The sequence below is a fragment of the Thalassophryne amazonica genome, chromosome 4, assembly GCF_902500255.1.
Source record: "Thalassophryne amazonica chromosome 4, fThaAma1.1, whole genome shotgun sequence".
Classification (NCBI taxonomy): domain Eukaryota; kingdom Metazoa; phylum Chordata; class Actinopteri; order Batrachoidiformes; family Batrachoididae; genus Thalassophryne; species Thalassophryne amazonica.
In genome coordinates this window covers 83,649,425-83,666,466 of record NC_047106.1, presented here as the reverse complement: position 1 = coordinate 83,666,466, position 17,042 = coordinate 83,649,425, and the positions used below count along the sequence as shown (strand labels likewise).

Below are 17,042 nucleotides of genomic sequence, written 5' to 3'. Positions count from 1 at the left end.
ATGGATTTTAAGCTCTAATTAATTCACCAACCTCAGCAAATTGTCGACAGAGAGCAAATGATCAAATATGATGATAGATGTTTATTTATCTCAGAACTTTCCTCTCATCCCTTTTTATGCACACAGCAATAGACACACACACACACACATAGTTACAGAGAATGGAATCCTGTTGACTTGCCTGTAGTGTGGAAAACAAAAAAAATGACCCTTTTCTAATTAATTTATCTGACACCTCAAGCAAAAACAAGATAAGAGCAACTTGCTATTAAGGAAATGTTCACTAAATATACTAAAAATGTTGAAGGCAGCTCCCACCTCTTTCTACATCCCTGCTTACCTTTCTGAGTCTGATGGAAATCTCTCAAACATTATTTTGTTATTCCATTTGGTGCAACTTTATGATGAACATGATATCACCATGTGTCCTTTGAGACAGAAGGCTGAACATAAGAGAATACTGAAAAGCAGGATTAGTGATTTGTTAATCGCTGCAGTCAGTCAACCATTCATGGTGATCATGTGATCTAATGACATCAACTGTTACCTGCACAGAGATCATAGTGAAGCTAATGGAATCTTTCTGAATCTGTGTGCGAAACACTGAGATATGGCTTGTCTGCACTGGCAGAAATGCAGTAAAGTCTTGTGGGGGTTTTTTTTATGTTACAAAAACTACTCCACCATAACCAAATAATTGTAAAACTAGCAACACAACATGACATCAGCACTGTAGTCTCTTCATCCCACCAAGGGTACAACTCCTCTTCCAAATCTCATGGTGTAATTAATTTGGGTATGTTTGTATGCTTCGGAATAAAACATGTTTTATCTGGGATAGGTGTTTTGGTAATCACTCACATTAGTATTACTCACTTTGTATCGACTTTCCTCTTTGTAACGATATTATCAGTGGCTATGAAATGTTCTTTAACTAGTAACCAGGTTTGTGCCACCACCACTGTATCCCACCTGTCCCTCTGTGCATGCATTCGTCCACTAATTTTATTCCATGTCTCAGGGACTGCTGGTTGTACAGTCTTAGGTTTGGTGTCAAGTTGTTTGGAAAACACAAGTTTCAATAGGTTTTATTGGAACACTTTGTCAGGAATTTAACAAAATTCACTTACTACTTAAGTTCTTAGTAAACACTGAGTTTAGAGAGCATATCTTTGGTTTCAGTTACTCAGAGGTCCCAAGTATATATTTGAATTGTACATTTTGAAAAACAACCAGAAACACCTGTTTTCACCTTTGACCCTGATGGCCAGTCAGTGTGTTTCATTAACAAGTCAGTGATACGATATGTTACTTTTTATGTCTTAACATGCATATTACGAATTCCAGGTGAAGTTGTGTCTTTTAACTAACAGTACGATGGTGTAATGCTGAAGGAAATGTTGGGATTAATTTGACATTGAAATCAAAGTACACAACTCATCAAAGAACCCACTTTGGGGGCATGGCTTGCGATGTTGGGTTGTGCACTTTAGGAAAACATTTCTTGGATTTGGGACATTGTTATATATTTTGTCTACTGCATTTGCGGTCACACACTGAAAAAATGGTAAATGGGCTGCATTTATATAGCACTTTTCCATCTGTATCAGATGCTCAAAGCACTTTACAATGATGCCTCACATTCACACAGGCACACTCACACACTGATGTCAGGGTGCTGCCATGCAAGGCGCTCACTACACACCGGGAGCAAAACCATCAGGTCAAAAGTTTCTGGAGGGTTAATACAGAACAGAGTGTGGTAGAGTAGCTTGAACAGATGTTTTGGGTTTTTTTTTTCTACAGAAACATCAATATTTTAAATGTTCACACCTATGTTCATGTAGTCTGGCTTCATTGCATAACCTGTATTTGTATTGTTTTCAGTGATTTAGCATGTTGCCCCTGATTTGCATAAGCTCTTTTAGGTCCTGAATAATCAGCTGTCTCTTGCCCTGTAACCCTGCAAGCAAACTGTCAAATTCTCATTTTTCCCAAATAAAGCAAAGCTCACGACAGTAAGCTCTTAAAACAACTTGAAACCTAATTTGTGTTTGCATTTGTAGAGAGTTACAGTTTAAATGTTGTTTCAGAGGACTTTCCAGCTTCCCAAGCTAAATATCTGGGGAAATTTAGCTTGCCACAACCTTGTATCGACACAAAACTACAGCCAAGTCCTTATGTTTACATCATAGACAGACGGCAAAATACACATCAGGGTATCTTCGTCTCCCTCCGCAGGATGCTTTACTGCGGCTGGCGGCAGTTGTGGACACACGTTCACTGCGCGTTACCCTTCGAGACAACATACAGGAGCTGCTACCCAGCACGGTAAACACACACACACACACCCAGTTACACAAAATTTCCTTCATCTATTTACTTGGAACAGCAGCTTTGTGGGAGAGGAGCAGGTCTGCTGCTAAAAGATCAGAATCATCATTTTTAAATGCAATTACAATCAAATTAACATTACATCTGACTATGAGCATATGTGTGTTTTTTTAGGAGTGTGTATGTGTCTACATGCTGGAGGGAGACTCGAGGCTGCTGTGTGATGAACCACTGCATGAACTGCCAAAGGAGGGAAAGATCAGGTGTGTTTTCTGTCTCTCAGTGTGCACATATGCTGCAGGCTGCAGCCATCTCAGTGAATAACTGCTGTGCACTGATGTGCTCAGGCACAGACTGGGAAGTTTGGTAACTTTCTGGTGGCCAGTCTGTCTCATCTTGTGTGGTGGGCCATTCTGTGTGACTTAGCTGCAGCAACACTCTGATGCCTCCTGCCATGACAATAATTATACTTGGGCAGATTATTGCATCTGTTATCAAATTAAAGAAGGAGTGAAATTCAGGAATACAGAAGAAGAAAGCAACTTTACGACTGATGACATAGAGTGTGCAAAAATTAGACTTATTCGAGCCTGCTGTATTGTGATCAGTGTGGAGAAAAGTGGGAGCATGTGCTGTAACATGTCAACATAAAATTAATTTATCCCAAGCAAGGTCAGGTAAAATCTGGTAGCTCTTGCTGGTCCCGTGCATTGCTACATCGGACATTCTACATCAGCATCTTAGGTCCTGAATGACAATATCCCAGTCAGTCAACCCAGTAGTTTCCTTGTCCTCCTCCAGCTGCTGGAGTCAGCATTGAGGCACCTGTGTGCGCAGTCATACCCAGAGAAACACGCCACAAGTCCAAAATGTTCAAGCTGATGCTCCCTGACACTATTCATTTGAGTCTCCTTAAGTAACTGTTCATTTGATACAAAGTCATCCCGTCAGTACCGAAGGATTCTCTGAAGAGACCTGGTAACAAACATCCAGCCCGTGGTAACTTGTTAGCATGCAAGTCTCACAACCATTAGAGTCAGAATCAGAATAGCTTCTATTCTCCAAGTATCCACAGAATACAAGGAATTTGACTTCAGTTTGAGCTGTACTCTCTCAGTACGGCATGTATAAATATACACTAAACACTGAATAATTCACAGTAAAAAAAAATGTGCAAATCAAATGTGCAAGTAAAATAGAATGTACAATAAGAGAAAAAAGGATGTGTGAAACAGACGATAGATTGAAGTTGTACATGAGATATATGAATTAGTGAGTTATTTGGCAGGTTAAATTGTTCATCAGTGTGATGGCTTGTGGAAAGAAACAATTCCTGTGTCTTGTTAGTTCTGTAACTTCGACCAGAGGGGAGGAGTCTAAACAGTGTGTGTCCAGGGTTTGAGAGGTCTGCAGAAGTGTTACCAACTCGCTTCCTGGTCCTGGACCGATATAAATCCTGGATGGAGGGCAGGCTGGCTCCAATGATTTTTTTCTGCAAACCTGACAGTTCTTGAAGTCTGTGCCTGTCATGTTTGGAGGCAGAGGGAAGCCAAACAGAGATGGAGATGCATGTAGTAAGTCCGGCAGCACCTGGACCCTGAAGTCTTGGACCTTTTTGCCAAACAGCCCTCATGACTCCAGAAGCTCTTCCCGGGCATCTCTCAGTCTCAAAGGCCAAAGTCCCACAGACATGAAGGTCACTGCTGTGATAAATGAATCTCTATACAACTTTAGCATTTTTCAACACATGCAGATGGCCGAGTCCAGGAAAACATTCAAAGCCTGGAAATCCAGTCACTCTAACTCCTCTCTCAACTTCTCATATGGTACTGTCTCGATATTCATTGATTCCACAGAGATTACAGCATCGTCTGCAAAGTCAGTCAACCTTTCCTTGCTAACAGAGGCACCTAAACCAGCGAGCTAATTACACTAGAATACAAAAAGTTTATATTGGCACAGGCTGTACAAAAATGACCAGATTGTGTTTTGTTTATGGCCCCTTCACACATAATGCGAAGTTTGGACGAAAACGGCGAAACAGCGCTAAAACAATTCAGTGAGGAACAGAGATCATGTGGGTGACGTGACGGTCACATCGCCCGCTGCATGTTCTGATCTGACGGTCTGTTTCAACCTGGGGGGCTGCCAGTGTCCGCTCCATGTGTGCGCTCACTTGCTGCAGCTTGTCGCCACCACGGCGATATATGTTGTTATTTATGTCCACGTAAATACAGCAATCAGACACACGCGCCTCACAGTGGACAGCTGTCCATGAGTGTCCAAAGACAGTAGGTGTTGTGTAGCTGGAATGTCCATAATGACAGATCACCATAGCTGCTTCTGTTGGAAGCCATGCCTCCCGTGAGTGGAGCACACACACGTCAGTGTGTGTGTGTTTGCAAAGTCACACTCGTGGGGAACTTAGACAAATTTCACAGCAGTGTGACAGTTGTTGTCTGCAGTCTGTTGTCATGCCAAGAGTGCGACTGGCCACACATTTTCTAAGTGCCATGCAAGCGGTGTTAGATGTTTGTGCGTGTCACCTGGAATTTGGCCGACACCTGCCACGAGAGGATGCGATGGGTTCGCACAGCGCACACTTTGTCTTTCAGGCGCTTGTGTGCGCAAATAGTTGTAGCATCAGGTGTGCAAGGCATTGGCGGCAGGGACGACATTACATGGTTTGCACACGATTCCTGCGTCATGCGCACTAAGTGTGCACTCTCGTCCAAACTTTGCATTGTGTGTGAAGGACCCTTATTAATGATTCACTGAGGATGGAATGTTTATTTGTGGATTAAATTGTATTGTGTCAAATTGGGGATTGACAGCAAAATCCCATATTGCATTTTGTTTTGAGCCTGCCCTTGTATTTGCTTGCAGCATTGTTGAGAACAGTGAAATAGTGCAGAGTGAGGCGGCGACAGAAGAACAAAAGGTGTCACCTCAAAGAATATTAGCTGCTCATTCAAAATCCACAGCCTCATCATCATCCCCTCTGACTGAAGGAGCTGTGATCCTTGAGACACCCATAGACTTATCACTTGCTCTTCCTTTATTAGCCTTTCTTTTTTAATATCCCCTACTTTTTTCGCTCACACTCTTTGGCTTTCTCATTAAATCTGTCCCTCTCACCTTTTACTGCTCTTATTACACAACACTTTCTATCTCTGGAAGTCCTTCAGCTTCCCACCTCACTTTTATCAGTCTCTCTGTTCTTTTCTCCTCTGGTTCCATCAGCTTGGTTTCTCCCTCTATGAGCTGTGAAGCACTCGGGTCAACTGTATATCTTTCTCTATCCCCTCTGCGGAAGTGCTGGTTGGCTAATAGCTGAGGTGGCATCGCTGGTTCTTCAGTGAGACGGACCAATCCTTTTCGCTCTTAAGTGCTCTCAGAAACTCGACAATCCCGCGTGTCAGCATTAGCCAGACAAAATGTATACTACATTATTTATGAAACACTCTGTGTCAGATAAGAAGGAGCCTTGTTTCAACACTTCATTTCCATGAGCACCAACAAAAAAGTACAAATGCAGGACCGGTCGTGCCACATGTATGTTGACTTCACATACCGATGTGTTTCCATAAGCAGAAAGCACATACCATTGAACTTTGCGGGGAGGTGGGGAGGAGAGTAAAAGAGCTACAGGGACTCTTTGTTACTTTTCTCCCTCCACTTCACCTGCTTACATAAGCTTGTTATCGAGACCTTGGCAAACACACACACAGACACACAGCAGCACAAACTCTTGCACAAACTCAATGAACTTACAAAAAGGTAGAAGGCCACCTTGTTTGAACATCGTTTCAACCCACTTTGCAATACAAGCTCTCTAAGTAGACCTTGAGACACATCAAAACATAGGCAGGTCTGTCGAAAACAGCTGTCAGGATCATTTACCCTCTGAACAAGACCTGCGTAATATGCAACATAATAACAGCCTAAATTGAATCAAATAAACAGATACCCTCACACTCCCAGCCTTAATCGGCTTATATACTTGGCCCCAACACCATTCTGAGGGGAAATAATTGTACACCACTGGTCTAAACCATAGACTGCAATAAGAGAGGTACACCGCGACCCCCACTAAGGCTGGCTGAGTAACAATGTAGCCAATATACTACAAGAACAGGTGCTGTACAGTTAAAAACAGGAAGCTGTCAGATTAGTTTGCTGTGTCACACATTCCTTTTTTATAAACCCTGTTCTGTCAGAATATATTCTAAAGTGTTCCAGCTAAGACATGCACCATAATATGTAGCAAGTTTTCAAATGGATATTTCCCAAAAGGGAAGTAAAACCTACTGCAGACACTCCCTGCACAAGGATTTGGACTACCAGTATGTACGGTGCAGCCAGAAAATATTCACAGCACTTCACTTTTTCCACATTGTTAAATTACAGAGTTGGTGCGTGTGCAGGTGTGAATGTGCTTGTTTGTATGTGGCCCTGTGACAGACTGGCATCCTGTCCAGGGTGTGCCCCGCCTCATGCCCTATGACTGCCGTGACCCTTAATTTGTGGTTGAAGATGAGTGAGTGAGTGGGTGAGTGCTATGTTACAGCCTGATTCCAAAATAGATTAATTTTTTTCCTCCAATTTCTATGCGTTTGCCAAAAGGCACCTGAAGGACTCTCAGACCATGAGAAGGAAAATTCTCTGGTCTGATGTGACAAAGATTGAACTCTTTGGTGTGAATGCCAGGTGACATGTTTGGAGGAAACCAGGCACATCCCTACAGTGAAGCATGTTGGTGGCAGCATCATGCTGTGGGGATGTTTTTCAGGAGCAGGAACTGGGAGACTAGTCAGGATTGAGGGAAAGATGAATGCAGCAGTGTACAGAGACATCCTGGATGAAAACCTGCTCCAGAGCACTCTTTACCTCAGACTGGGGCAACAGTTCATCTTTCAGTAGGACAATGACCCTCAGCACACAGTCAAGATATCAAAAGAATGGCTTCATTTTGGAATAAGGCTATAACATAACAAAATGTAGAAAAAGTGAAGCACTGTGAATACTTTCTGAATGCACTTGTAGACCTGCGTTCGATTCGCAGTCATGCTACATGTCTATGTCATTGGAGACACTTAATCTTCATTGTCTCAGTCCACCCAGCTGAAAATGGGCTACAGTCATGCATGGGGAAATAATCTGCAATGGACTGATGTCCTGTCCAGGGGGGAGTCATAGACTCTCATCCAGAGATAAGCATCAACACCACTACTGATGGAAGATGTACTTCTCTTCTTGTACTTCTCTTCTTCTTGAATGCATCCTTTACTATTAAATTCATTTTTTATAAATGCTGTAAATTGACAAGCAAGTATACAAATAGTTTTGGAAGTCATAAATAATGTCTAAAATGTAGCAGTTACACTGTAATAGCTAGCCATGAGACCAGGGAAAGGTGGTCACTAGAGTGAACTAGGGCACCGCACCCTCAGAATATTAAGGAAAGAAAATATACTCAACGTAATTAATTATAAAAATAAGTTCAGTTTTCTCAGAGTATACAAGTGCCAATCAGTGTCAGTATGTATTTAAACGTGTTCCAGTGGTTCATTTCAGTGATTTTTTTTGTTTTGTTTTATTTAACACAATTGGTGTTCTGGTTGGTTTGCCAGTTATATGAAAGTCTATGGAAGGTTGTAAACGTTTCACAACCTGAGGTTGTGTTTTAATTTGAGCATTGAACTTTCCCTCAATTCAAGGAAAATATTTGAGGAAAAAGATAATTTTCACGTAAGACAGGGTTGATTTGTTGACAAAATCATTTTACTTACCTGAGATGAAGGTACAAAGTGTACAGTACCATATTGATAATCAATATGTGTCCACTGCAGTCGATTCCTGTACTGGAATCTGCACTCAGCTGTCTCTAACTCTTTTCTGGCTCTGTTAACTTGCTGGGAAGTAGAAGTACTTGTAGGTTTTTTTATAGGCTAGGATGGTACTTATGGTGCTAGTGCTTATCCTCAGATTCTATGGCATGAAGTGGAGGAGAGTCTGCGGCTCCCCCTGGGCAGGACATCAGTAGACACATGTTGCTTCCCCAACCAAGGCTGGTACCCATTTGCAGCTGGGAGGACTCAGACAGTGCAGATTAAGTGTCTTAAAGTAAAGAAGGGTGACCAGGGATCAACCCCCGACCTACATACTTGTATCCAAATTCCTTATATCACTGAGCTACCTGCTCTGGACTTAAATAAAATGTGAGATCCAGATGATTTACCTTGTTGTGTTTATGTATGATTGCACAGCGACTTTTAACAATGTTGACACACTCAGAAACATCAAAATTGACAAGGATGACATGAACGCCGTGCTGGAGATCGGTCTTGATAGCTATTGTTTGAGTCTTTGAGTTATTTGTTACAGTCACAATTGACTCAGATGTTTACAAAGTTCCCAAATGACCACCTTCTGCTGTGCTATGCGGTAGCTAGCTGAGTACTATGGTATAACCCTCTGGAGTCCAGGGTATAATTGGGTATAATTTTTGAGTACATTTGATTTTACCTTTATAATTTACCTTTAAAAAGTGTTTACCTGGCCTTGTTTGGTGTCTTTTTTTTTTCAGTACAACCTCACCTGTGTGACATTCCAGTTTTTCATTCATGCTGACCTACTGTATTAACACAGTGAACCTAAAATCACAGAAAAAACATAAAATCCAAGTAGAAAAAAGTTTGTTTTTTTACTGTGAAAACCACAAACTTGTTTAATGATCCATTTTCATAACTTCAAATGTGAATATAAATTGTAAATTTCAAAAACATATGTACAAATGTAGCCCAAAAAAACAAAAAAACAAAGTTAAATACAACTATTTACAACCACATAAATGCAGGAAATGCGTCAGGTGTTGTTTTTTTTTTTTTTTTTTTGTACATTTATTTACAAAACAGTCAGATTTCACAATAAAATTTAGAATTTCAAAAACATGCACAAATATAGTGCAGGAAATGCTAATGCTAAACTGTTTCGAAAACAATCAGATGTCAAAATAAGATTTAGAATGTATATATAAATGGTACATTTCAAAAACATGTACAGTGTAGTGCAGGACATGCTAAACTATGTGTGAAATAGTCAGATATCACAATAAGATTTAGAATGTAAATATACAATGTACATTTCAAAAACATATAGTGTAGAAAATGCTAATGCTAAACTATTTAGAAAACAATCAGATGTAAAAATAATAGTTAGAATTTCAAAAACATATGTACAATGTATGCACGACATGCTAAACTATTTGTGGCACTCAAAAAACAGTTCCTGTCCAACACAACAGAGATGGTCACATCGCAGGCCTGACACTTCCACAGTGTGTCAGTCCTCTTGTTGCCCACGTGAAGGCACCTTTGCCACCTCAATCTGCCTTATGTAGCCTTTTGGGGAGGATCTGTGCCTGTCACAATTGGCACAGGAATGTGGTTCTGGCTCCTGTTCTGTGGGACACCTGTTTTGTCTGTGCTACATAATTGACACACCAACTCCACCATAAAGTCCTTGTGTGTCATGGGCTGCACTTGCTTGGCACTGCTGATCTCACAATGCAAGATGAATGCATTTGTGGTTGCAATGTCAAGGAAGTGCAGCAACACTGTCCTGTACCAGCGTGCAGTTTTCCGATGTGTGTAGTAGTACTGGATGAACTGGTCAGATAGGTCGACTCCACACGTTTTTATTATAAGCCAACACTGTGGTAGGACAGGGAATGTCTTTCACCGTCCAGTGTCCATCCTTCTCATCCTTCACCCTTCTCCGCACTGTCTCACTCGAAAACCATGGTGGATGGTGACAGACACCTCCCGTGTGTCCATCCACTTTACAAACACCAGAGGCCCCTCTCTTATCCATCTTATAAATCCTCTTTCAGATTTTTTGTGAGAGCATTTGCCCTCCCTCTGGGGCATCCTCACCTGTATGTGCCACATGCCCCAAACTTCATGTTAACCAGGTCCATGAACAATTTGGGACTTGTGTAAAAATTGTGGTACCCAGTACCAAGCGAGGATGGCTGGATCAGGTTCATGACCACATCGTACAACAGCCCATGCTCACTTGTGGTCACAGTCTTGCCAGTGTAAATGGTGAACTTGAGTGTGTAGCCATTACTTAACAGCCAACACAAAAAAGTTTCATGCCCCATTTTGTTGGCTTCTCCTTCAAATATGGAGTCATTCCAGTTTTTACCTTCGTTGCCACCATCCTTTTATCCACTGCCAGCTCCCTCCTCAGGTGGTATTAAGCCTGGCAGGCAGTGATGATGTCATCATAAAGAGGCCTGACTCGAAACAGTTTATCATAACCTGCTGTTCCCTTTTTTGTATCATTTTCTACATCCTCATCTGGATCACTTAGGTGGATGTTCCAGAATATCAATATAAATCTGTCTCTAGACATTACTTTTGCTGGAAAGAGCACAGACAAAATATGTCTTTGTTTCCAATAGTCCTGGAGACTTGGCAGTGACACGACAAGTACTTGTATATCAGAAGTCCAAAAAAAAATTGTACAGATCTTACATTTCAATGTCTGTCCAGTTGCATTTTTCTTTAATGCCTTGTTTTTTTGCAGCAATTTTAATGGTGTTGGTACAAATTGTTCTAATTGTGTCAGTTGCAAAAAAACAAAAAAAAAGAGGTTTTTTTGGACTTTGGGTAGAAAGTGTATCACCTGGACTCCTGATGTTCTCCGAGGCTGAAATCTGCTTACTGCTGGACCAGTGTCTGCATCCTCCTCCATGTTCCAGCAGTCAGCGCTGGGGCGTGTTTCTGCTGCACATCCAAGTGGAGATCTGGATCTGGAAACAGAAGTGCAAGCTCCGACCCTCTTTTCAGTTCTCCATGCACACTTTGGTGGATCCACCTGCTTTGGTTGCTCCTGCAGAACAAAAAGGGATCATCTCTTTCATGACCAGAATCCTCACTGTCTGTTTCAGATTCTGACAATGCGCTGCATGCTCAATCGTCCTTCAGTTCAAAAAATAACTTAAGCGTTTGCTCCACATTCATAAAACGCCTCATGTTTACAAAAAAAACCCAAACAACAACAAAGCACTAACCACACGTGCTTCCCACCAGTAACAAAGAGAAAACGCACACACAATCAGACCCACGTGGTGTGGGTGGGCTGTGATCAAACACACATGGGCTGGGTGAACACACGTGGTGTTAGTGACTTCTGATTGGTGGAAAATTTCAGGAGCCAACCAATGAGGAAGAAGGAGTCATATTTCTTCCCACCGCTGTTGCTGCTCCAGCAGAGAAGGAAATGATCCATTTGGCTGCATGTGTGTATGTAAATACGCAGTGAAAAATGACAATAATATTCATGAAAACGCATGGTGTAAAAAATACTCATAAGTCAAGTTACAGTAGGCCAATTAACAAAATTTAAAAGTGATATAAAGGTTGAAGTTTCTATGTTCAACACGCATTTAAAGGGAGCCTCAGAGTGCAACAGATTGAGAGTTACGTCTGCTTAATTAGGTCATGTGACTTTTTGCGCGAGGCCATTCAACTCAAGAGGGTTAAGCTACATTTACATATTAGATGCATTTGATGGAAAGCCAGAAGGTCCATTACCTTTAGTGAAACAGTATCCAGCCAGCAGCAGCACGGCAGCAGTGACTCTCAGTGATGCAGCAACTTTCCTCAGCTTTAATCTCTTGTTAAAAGTGAAATCTGCTGGAAAGCCTGCTCACAGGCAAATGACGCAACCGACAGGCGTGGAAAAACTCACGCATGCGCATGAGGGTTCAAGCTTGTCTGATGCAATCACACGTGATTCAAATCCATATGTTTTTTGAAAAAAATAATAAGGTCGGATACTTTTCTAATAGACCTTGTAGTTTTGGATATCATAAATAATGTCTAAAATGTGGCAGTTACACTGTAATAGTTAGCCATGACACCGGGGGGGCTGGTCAGTAGAGTGCGCTAGGGCGCTGCACCCTCAGAATAAACTCATGGCAATTCTGTTCAATATATATTACACATGTATTCTTTATTTTGCTTGACTGATAATTATATTAACTGCACCATCTACACATCTGCACACATTCTCATAACAGAGAGTATCCATCTTCATAAATGGCATCGCCCTTGTCACCTGACTAATGCAGCTGCCACTTGGCTGTTTGTTTACAACAAGTGATCTGAAAACAAACCGCCCACTGCCCCAGCCATGACCCGTGTCTCATTCAGTTCAAATTACTATTCACCAGCCACAACAGCCCCTGCCACATGTGAAGGTTTCGTTAACCTTACCTCGCCACATGACACACGGCAGGCATTTGAACATAAATTTGACCATATGAGTTTATCCACAGTGCTTCCCACGAAACTGGGGGGGGGGGGGGGGGGGGGGGGTGACTGCTGTGAGCAAACACTTTGCTCAAAGGTGAAATGAATTTGCCATACTAGTAAACTATGTTGTGAATGTTCCTGAGTGAATAATCAGCAGTGAGCTGAAATAAATGTTTTTCAGTTGGAGCACCAGAGATTTGGTTTCAGTGGTGTGGAGGGTTTGCAGACTGTGAGGATGTGATGCACTGGCCACTGTTTGTGCGTTTGCCTTCGTGCATGGTGAGCGCATGCATGATTTTGCCATATGTGCGTGTGTTGTGGTTTGGAACACTCATAGTGATTGTGTGTAATCATGGTCTCAGTAGGTTTGGCATCCTGCCGGCACGAGTCAGTCCAGAATAAAACAAATGTCTGTCTTGTATTTTACATGACAAGCTGTCCTCTGTAATCAATGTAACAAGCACGTATGCACAAATGGCTGCACTTGTTTCATATCATTTCACAATGAATATAGGACTATTGAGACACTTTTGTTTTGGTTAGTGTCAGTGAACACATAGTGTCTGTTTTAGTAATGCTGGCAATTATTTTTCCATTTTCTGCAATTGTCTTTCTAAACCCCTCTTCATCTCCAGTGTCTGCCATTATGTAGCTAATAGTCTCAAACCTGAGGTGAACCTAAGTTCTGTCTGTTGTAGGAGTTATGTGGACCAGCTGAAGCGATGTCAGTGTGCCGGCTTTCCTTCCTCGGAACTGCCTGAGAAATACAAAGTCTGCCTCGCCTCACCTCTCCCAGCACACAGAAGAGGTATGTGCGGGTGCACGGTGCATGTGTGTTTTGAGGGATGTAAGTTAGGGTTATATTTGTGCATACAGAGAGATGAGTTGATGCTGATGAATAAACAAATGGGCAAACCTGAGTCTGTGTATGCTTGTGCATAAAAAAGAATAGAGATGTAAAGATGCCTGATAAAAGCACAAGTAATAAAAAAGCCGTAAAGAGGAGATGGTGATTGCACTAAACACATCATTTAAATCCCATGTTGTTTTATTACTTTTGATTACATGTTATAAACAATCAAATTTCTTCAGGCGATTTTAAATTTGATTTCAAACTTGAAAATCAAAGTTGTTTTTGTTTATTTTCTATGACCCCTCATGGACCACATATAGTACCTTCACTGCCCAACAGTCTTTGGGAATCAATGCCCTAAACCTTCCCCCTGAACACCTGAACCCAGCCCTAACAATAATACTAAAGAAAAGACAAAAAAAGTCATGATTTCAGAGCAGTGGTCACCAACCCTGTCCCTGGAGATCATCTGACCTGCAGCTTTTCCGTGACTGCCTGCTCGGCTCACACCTCATTAGTTTGGTGTTTGACAGCTGTAGAACTGCTAAAGAAGCCTGACTGAGTTCATTACCTGTGAGTAAAGGTGGTTAGGAGGAACTCCTGTAGGACAAAGGATCTCCAGGAACTGCACAGGTTACAGTGTCCTGTTAACATAAATCCCAGCATCCCAAGTGTAACAACAGAGATTCTAAAGGCTACCGTTAGCTTCCACATGTTCTTCTCTTATCTCCCCTTTGAAAGGGGAAATAAGAGAAGAACAACTCAAACAACAACACAAAATGCTTAAAAAGACCTGGGGCCTCATGTACAAAGACTTGCATTGACTTTCTACTAAAAGTTGACGTATGCCAAAACCCTGAATGTGGCGTAAGCACAAATATATTCAGATGTATCAAAGTGTGCGTAGGCATGAATCCACAGACATTCGGTTTGTACAACCCACTGAACGTGGAATGAACACACACCAAACTCCTCCCTGGCCAAGCCTCTTTGAATATGCAGATGTATAGTTTGGTTGTGTCGTGCTGACGGCACCATAAGTGTGGAGTGTTGTGTGTTTGATGATGCCTGCCATCATCTCTGTAATTTTGTGTAAAAATTAAAGAACTTTCAGGGAAGGTTCAAAAACAACGAAATCTGTGGTTAGATCCCGTTCTCTCAGCTCACTGTGATGTAAAACAGAAATTAAATAAGAAGATTTGTGTGTGTAAATGCTGAAATGAGCTGCGCACATAAACTGAAGTAAAACATTATTAGGTGCACGCCAGCTGACAGTATGTGACAATAACATTACACACACTTTTACTGACAAATACTGACACAGTCGGGGGATTCTTAAGAATGTCATCTCTAGTTCCACCATCAAGAAAAAAAACATTAATAATAATAATAATAAAAAACATTTGAATGCGCACATACCCAAATGTGACCACGCTGGTTTTCGTTTACACAGATAAATTATTTAACCACAAAGCAGCCCCCCATCACGCACCGCACCTCCAGCCTGACGTCCATTTGTGCATCACGTATGATTTGAACATTGATGGAATGAAAATGTTTCCTATTAACAAAAACAAATTCATCATGTGATAATGCCTTCACAGCAATATGTGTGCAGTTAATAGCTCCAATTACATTTGAGAAACCAGTTCTTGCTGCAAATTGCGCTGTAATGTTGGAATGTAACTGGATGAGATTTGGATGATTGCGTTCCACACAGCTGGCATGACTCAGCACAAGGTTGACTGGCACATGCCTGACCAATCTTCCACCTCACACTGGAATGCCCCTGATGCCAGGATGCACAGCGTGGTCAGCACCTGTGTGGGCACAGACAGCCCCTGGCTCCTTGCCGTATTGCACTCTGAGCCAACAACTCCAGTAACAGTGGGATTGGTAATTGAAATCGAAATGAGCTAATTATCGTCATTTGCAAGTAAATCCTTGTGTTCCTTGAGTACACACTCACGTCGGACTGCACCATTTGCAAGGTGCTTTAACAATGCTAATGCAGCCGCTGGTAGTGGCATTTTACACATGACTTTGCACCTGGTTTTATAGCCATCCATATAATTGCAAACACGTGGGTATGTTAATTGTTTATCACTGTATCGCTGATGTGCACGTCACTCTGACGACTTCTTGTTTTTATGCTGTTAACGGTTCCCAGCATCACCTCTACAGTGGAACAGTCGCTGTATAAATGTGTGTACGCCAGCCTAGATTGTGTGACGCACCGTACATTTCCACGGTCATTTCACTTTTGATACATCTGAACATTGGTGTGGAGACTGACATACGCCACGTTTTTGTGCATAAACACGCTTTGTACATGAGGCCCCAGGCCTTCTCCATGAAAATATTTCATCGATTTTCTTTAGGCGTTCATTGGTTGGATTGTGAGTAAAATTTCTCCACAGCCTAAATCAAGCTGGACTGCACACTGTAAGTCACTCACACTGTGGAAAACCGAAGCAAAAATCAAAGTACAATCTTCTGTTCCATGGCACATTCACGGGGATAAAGGTTTGAAAGTGGTTTGGGGGTGCCCGAAGGATACTGGAACAAATTTGGCTTAGGTGTCCTCTAGTGTCAAGCATTTTTTTGGTTGAGGTCAAAATATGGTCAACTGGGGAAACTTGTTCACTGTTGGCTTAGGGTTTATGAAAACAGCAGGAAAGTGAAAGAAAAATGTGCAAGGACATTAGCTTTGTTTTTTTCATTCCCCTGCATATTTCTATTAGTCTTTCATCATGGAGAAAGAACAAATTAAATTCAAAGAGACTGAAAGGGACAAGGACATGGAAGGAAAATATGAAAAGCGTATGATGCAAGAATCAAGAATGGTCTCTTTTGTATAAACCAGTGTGCGTTATGTATTCATTTTTTTTCCCTTGTCTTTCAGCTGTTGTCATTCCTATTTTGGACAAGGAACAGATCAAGGTCATTGCTGCCTTGTTGGTGAGTGTGTGCATTCAAGGATAAACTTCAGTAAATGAATACAGTGGTCCCTCGCTATATCGCGGTTCACCTTTCGCGGCCTCGCAGTTTCGTGGATTTTTTTTAGTGCAGTTTTGCATGCTGCTTCTTCTTTTTTTTTTAAAGAGCGCATTGTGTTCTGCGTGTGTCTGTTTATAAGAATCTTCTTGCCCAGAAGAAAAAAGAGCGCCAACAACTACCCATAACTGTGTTCTTCACTCGGAAAAAGACACCTGCACCGAGGTTTGACTCAGTGGAAAAGGCGTGACAGCGGAACCGGCGCCAGGACAAAGAGGCGCGATCAGAGGAACTGTGAAATATTGGTCAGTCACTAATAATAATTTCTTATGTGTCCAACCTCGTAGGATGATCGTTAAAATTAAATTCGTTAGTTCTAAAAGCCATCATAATTATTTATAGAAAAATGTTCTATTTTTATTTCTCAAACAAATGTTTGGGCCTGAAAACAGGTTTTGATCTTTGGTTTCATTCTATAATACTGGACATAATTTTCTACTAAGGTTTGAACTTTGAGAGTGTTTACACAG

At 41.6% G+C, this 17,042-nt stretch overlaps 1 protein-coding gene across 2 annotated transcripts in view; it reads left to right on the top strand.

Annotated features, from left to right (window-relative positions):
* LOC117508423 (cGMP-dependent 3',5'-cyclic phosphodiesterase) overlaps nucleotides 1–17,042 on the top strand; it is a 762,024-nt gene that overhangs the window by 638,852 nt on the left and 106,130 nt on the right. For both annotated transcript variants that reach the window (XM_034168188.1, XM_034168189.1), the window contains exons 3-6: nucleotides 2,242–2,331; nucleotides 2,509–2,597; nucleotides 13,361–13,470; nucleotides 16,421–16,476. In XM_034168188.1, coding sequence (XP_034024079.1) covers nucleotides 2,242–2,331; nucleotides 2,509–2,597; nucleotides 13,361–13,470; nucleotides 16,421–16,476 — 345 coding nt within the window. The remainder of the gene's footprint in view (nucleotides 1–2,241; nucleotides 2,332–2,508; nucleotides 2,598–13,360; nucleotides 13,471–16,420; nucleotides 16,477–17,042) is intronic.